Source organism: Pelodiscus sinensis, chromosome 2, assembly GCF_049634645.1.
Source record: "Pelodiscus sinensis isolate JC-2024 chromosome 2, ASM4963464v1, whole genome shotgun sequence".
Classification (NCBI taxonomy): Eukaryota; Metazoa; Chordata; order Testudines; family Trionychidae; genus Pelodiscus; species Pelodiscus sinensis.
The window spans coordinates 15846017-15851291 of record NC_134712.1 but is presented as its reverse complement, the minus strand read 5'-3'; the positions used below and the strand labels follow the sequence as shown (position 1 = coordinate 15851291).

At 54.6% G+C, this 5275-nt stretch overlaps 1 protein-coding gene across 2 annotated transcripts; it reads left to right on the top strand.

Annotated features, from left to right (window-relative positions):
* LOC102449205 (elongation factor 1-alpha-like) lies at nt 1-3809 on the top strand. 2 transcript variants are annotated; one of them, XM_075920141.1, is made up of 7 exons: nt 1-177; nt 300-479; nt 885-1181; nt 1384-1534; nt 2045-2148; nt 2861-3095; nt 3520-3809. In XM_075920141.1, the coding sequence occupies exons 1-7, from the start codon at nt 22-24 to the stop codon at nt 3636-3638; spliced, it is 1242 nt and encodes a 413-aa protein (XP_075776256.1). In that variant the 5' UTR covers nt 1-21; the 3' UTR covers nt 3639-3809. The 2 variants fall into 2 exon arrangements, with proteins under 2 accessions (XP_075776256.1, XP_075776255.1); XM_075920140.1 differs by having other exon boundaries at nt 3-177; nt 1892-2148.
* Nucleotides 3810-5275: the final 1466 nt, after the last annotated feature.

The following is a 5275-nucleotide window of genomic DNA, read 5'->3' as shown; positions in this document are numbered from 1 at the left end:
GCCCGGACGCCTCCCGCCAGAATGGGGGAGCCGGAGCCCGTCCGCAAGACGCACATGAACATCGTGATCATCGGCCACGTGGACTCGGGTAAATCCACCACCACGGGGCAGCTCATCTACCAGTGCGGGGGGCTGGAGCCCCGGCTGCTGGAGAAGCTGGAGGCCGCGGCCAGCCAGGTAGGCTGCCCCCGTCCCTCGCCGGCCGGGCGGGCGGGCGTGCGGGAGCCGAGCGGCGCGGCGGACAGGCCGTCCCCACGTGGCCCGGCCCCGCGCCCTGACCGCCTCGCCTCGCCCCGCAGGCGGGGAAAGGCTCCTTCAAGTTCGCCTGGGTGCTGGACAAGCTGAAGGCGGAGCGGGAGCGGGGCATCACCATCGACATCTCGCTGTGGCGGCTCCACACGCGCCGCTTCTCCCTCACCATCATCGACGCGCCGGGACACCGCGACTTCATCAAGAACATGCTGACGGGCACCTCCCAGGTAGCGGGGCGGCCCCGGGCCTACCCCCCCCCCCTCGGGCTGGGTGGGGTGGCCCAGGTCCTGCTCCCCTCCAGGCTGGGTGGCGCGGGATGCGCGGGGCGGCCCCAGTCCTGCCCCCTCGGGCTGGGTGGGGTGGCCCAGGTCCTGCTCCCCTCCAGGCTGGGTGGCGCGGGATGCGCGGGGCGGCCCCGGTCCTGCCCCCCCGGGCTGGGTGGGGCGGGGGCAGGTCCCCCCCTATTGCGGCTAAGGGAGTGGCCCGGATCCTGCTGAGCTGGGCGCAATTGGGAAGGCTGCAGCCCCGCAGGCTTGGGGAGCGGCCCCGATCCTGCCCCGTGGGGAAGGGGCAGCCTTCCAGGCGGACGCAGCGCCCCCCAGCACCCTCCCTCCTCTTCCTTTCTGCCCCAGGCGGACGCCGCGGTGCTGATGGTCTCGGCCGCGCCCGGGGAGTTCGAGGCCGGCGTGTCCCGGCAGGGGCAGACCCGCGAGCACGCCCTGCTGGCCTACACCCTGGGCGTCAAGCAGCTGCTGCTCTGCGTCAACAAGATGGACCTGGCCGAGCCGCCCTACAGCCAGCGGCGCTTTGAGGAGGTGGTGCGGGGCGTCAGCCTCTACCTGCGCAGGATCGGCTACAGCCCGGCCGCCGTGCCCTGCGTGCCGGTGTCCGGCTGGACCGGGGAGAACGTCACCCTGCCCAGCTCCAAGGTGGGGATGCAGGGGGCTGCGGGGTGGCTTCCCCCTTGGAGGACAGAACTGTGGGCCCTCTGCCTTGCCCAGACGGCAGGGGAGGAGATGGGCCAAGGGACACCCTCAGGGTGGGCCCAGCAGGGGAGTGGCCCTTCTGCTGGGGCGCAGCACCGGCCCCAGGCTGTCCAGCTTCTCACCCGCTTCCCTCCACCTGCTGCAGATGCCCTGGTTCAGAGGCTGGAAGGTCAAACGGAAGGAAGGCTTCGGGAAGGGGCAGACGCTCCTGGAAGCACTGGATTCTCTGCTGCCTCCTGTGCGGCCCAGTAACAAACCTCTCAGGGTGCCTCTGCAGGATGTCTACAAGATTGGTGGTCAGTCCAGGCAGGAATGGGGCATTCTGGGTGCTTCATGGGGGGTCTCCATTTGGGTACAGGGCTCAAATCATCCCCCCCAAATTAATGACTTTGTGTAGATAAGTCTCTCGGTCACTTACTTCCTTAGTTTGAGGCATGGCCAGAAGCATCTAGCAGCAGCCTGGGAGCTGGTCCCTTCACTAATCCGACCTGGGTTAGTGAAAGCTCAACTTCATGAAGGACGCTTTCTGAAGTTACTTTCCCTCCTTCACCAGCTGGGTCAGGACAATCTGAGGTGGCATGAAGTAACTGGTCAGCTTGCTGTGCTGGCTGAGGGCTTTCCAGTCAGTTCTTATTCTCCCGGTCTCCTCCCAGGAATTGGCACTGTACCAGTGGGGAAGATAGAGACTGGCATCCTCAAGCCAGGCATGAACATCTCCTTTGCCCCTGCAAACCTGTCGGCAGAGGTCAGAACCATTGAAATGCATCATGAGCCTCTGCAGGTGGCTTTTCCGGGTTACAACGTAGGTTTCAACGTAAAGAACATTGCTGTCAAGAACCTGAGACGGGGCCATGTGGCTGGCAACTCCAGGAGTGACCCCCCAGCAGCAGCAGCCCACTTCATTGCTCAGGTGCAGAGGTTTGCTTCTATGGGGCTTACATTGGTCATAGGGTGTTAGCTCTGCGTGTGCATGTCAGGAAGGCTGCAATTGCTATGAGGTGTGACCTCTAGTGGCATGACTGGGAGGCTGGGAATGTACAAGTGGGGTGTCAGTGGGCTCTGCAGAACAGTGTCAGCAACAGGCAGAGTGGGCCGCATGAGTGGCCCTCCATCTTGGTGGCCACAAGATTGTCATAACCAAGATGGTCTCCTGGGATAGGATAGTTTTGCCAACTGCCCTGGTGGACCTAGAGTTTGCAGGGTGTGCCAATTGAACCATAGCAGCTCTTTGACTAATGCAGAGGGAGCACGGCTCTCAGATGATGCGGACAATCAGAACGTGCCTCACTTCATGTGCCCTTGGTTTACATGTCTCTTGTGTAATACTGATAGGAAAAAATGACATGGATGAAAACCAGCAGAATCTTGCAACTGTACACAATGTCATGTGGGCCACACATAGAACCCCTATTAGGCTGTGGGTTGCCCACCACTGCAGTAAGTACTACAGACAATTCTCCTTCCTCCCCAGTGCTGGTGTAGGCTGCTTCTAGTGGTATCTACTGCTCAGTTATAGAGGACATTGCTCCCTGTAGATGTCTAGGCATCTAAAACAGGAAGGAAAGGGCTGGGGAACTCAAGTAGATTCTTAGTTCCTGGAACACATCCCTCCTTTGTTCTAGGTGATCATCCTGAATCACCCTGGCTTTATCAAGGCTGGCTACTCACCAGTGGTGGATTGTCACACAGCTCATGTCACCTGCCAGTTTGCTGAGCTCTTTGAGAAGATTGACCGTCGATCTGGGGAGAAGCTGGAGGACAATCCTTCTGTGCTGAAGTCAGGAGACTCTGCTACTGTCAGGCTTGTACCCAAGAAGCCGCTGTGTGTGGAAAGATTTTTTGACTATCCCCCTTTAGGCAAGTGTTTGAAGAAAAGTCAGATCTGCATATTTTCTACCAATCCTACATGAGATTTAAAAAGTCCCTTAACTAAATCTAGGAGCTTCCATTTCTATTGTCTTCATAGTCCTGTGTATTTTTGAGGGATTGGGTAGGGAATTGGAAGATGCAGTCTTCAGCTAAGAAACTTAAATAGACGGTTACTGCAATAAAGGAAGCCTGCCTATCTGAAGTACTTGTAACAATTTAGTCTACTTATGGGCCAGGCCCCCACTGGTTAATGCTATAGAGAGAAAGAAAATGACCCTCCACAAAGAGCTTAAATCTAATTGAGATAATCGATGGGGTGGGGAAGAGAGAGTACTAGACTGCTTACTGACTACAAGCAGTAGCATCTTCCCCTTATTTTGAAAGGCAATTCAAATATTTAAGTTCATTTCAGGTCGCTTTGCAGCCCGGGACTTGAAGCAGACTGTTGCAGTTGGAGTCATCAAATCTGTGGAAAAGAAGCCTGCGAGCATCACTAGGAAACAAGCGCAAAAAGCTTTGCTCATCAAGTGAAATGGGTCTTTTTTTTTTTTTTTGTCTAAAGCCACTTTAATTGAAAAGTAGCTCTAATGTAATGTTTAATTGAGCTGGACTTGTGTTTTGCTTAACCCCGAATTGGGATAATTCTGTGTTCTTGTGGGCTCTGAAGTATCTGAACAATAAAGACTCTTCATCTCCAAGGTCTGCAGAGAGTTGATTGCAAAAGTCATTTAAGATGTAGCTTAGTTTCTCCTTCTTAACTACTTTCAACTAAGGATGCTAAATTGCAATCTGGATAATCATAATTTGAATATCTTTTCCTGTGGGTTTTTTTTTTTAAATTTAGTCAGCCTATACTGCGCCAAACTTCAGAAAAACCTCCTCTTTCGGAAGAGCCCTTCTTCCTTGTGAAATGAGGAAGAGTGGGATTCCGAAAGTGTCTGCTCTTCCACAAAACAGGTGAGAAGAGCAGACATTCCCTGGGCTGGGTGGAGTTTTTCCTGGGATACCTCTGGTATCCCGGGAACAACTCCATAGTTCTAGACCTACTTGTAGTCAATGCAGCTTGTATCAAGTACACAATTAGTCAATAAGGATTGGTGTGCAGAGCCACAGTTGGGGTAGCTCCAGGAATCCGTTTGCACCAGGAATGAGCAGTCCCAGCTCCTGCTGGTTCTGGAAGCCACCCATGCTGTGGCACTGCATTTTAAATATGGTAAAAGCTTGATAGCTCTTACTATATTTAAAACGCAGAGGCATAGTGTTCTGGACCAGCATGAGCTGGGATTGCTCCATCCCAGCTAGCGCTGAGTCCAGCAGACCCTGTTCACAGTGGCCAGGGGCTGCTGCCAGAGCAGCCTCTGCCTACGGTGTGCCTCTGTCTGCCATGGGCAGAGGCTGCTTTGCCCCCCTGCTGCCTCTGGGGGAGGGGGTAGACATCACCATGGAGCCTGTGCTGGGGGAACCAGCTTTTAAAACCTCAACTACTTCAAAACAGGTCAAGTCAACTTGAACCCTGGGCAGCTTCTATGTTAAGGGCTCTTAAATTTAAGTAAGCTCACTTTTTTTTTATTTATGGGAGGGAAGCAGTAGTTTGAAGCCTAGCATGTGTGATTCCAGGAGCAGCCAAGTACAGTGTGCCTAGAGGAAATGGAGGTATGATAGGGTTTAAGCACAAGTGTCACTGAAAATCCTAGCATAATTCTAAGAGTTCTAATTGACTAGTTTTCCTTCCTGTTTCCTTTAGGCATCTTTCAAAAGTCTTCCTTTAGCCCCTTCAAGGTTTAAATTCTTATCCCGATGTAGCGTTAAAGACCTGAGATTTTCTGTATCCTTTCTAACTGCTGCTATTCCTTGGCTAAAGTCCAGCCTATGGCTTTCTTATTGAGTGTAATACAGCTTAAGGCAGGGGCCCCCAGAGTAGGGGACATGGCAAGGCCCAGGCCATTACCCCCGGGAGCAAGGAGGGAACACAACTCAGTCCCTCTCTTCCCAGCTGGGTCCCTGACTCCTAGCAGTGCCCAGTCTGGGTGTTCCCAGTGGAGGACGAGGAATGGAGCTAGACACACTTGGTTGCAGGCTGAGCTGGCCACTACTGCAGCCCAGCTCATGGACCCTTCCCCCTGTCCACGTCTGTCCCACCCATGGCCATGGTCGGGCATAATCCCCAA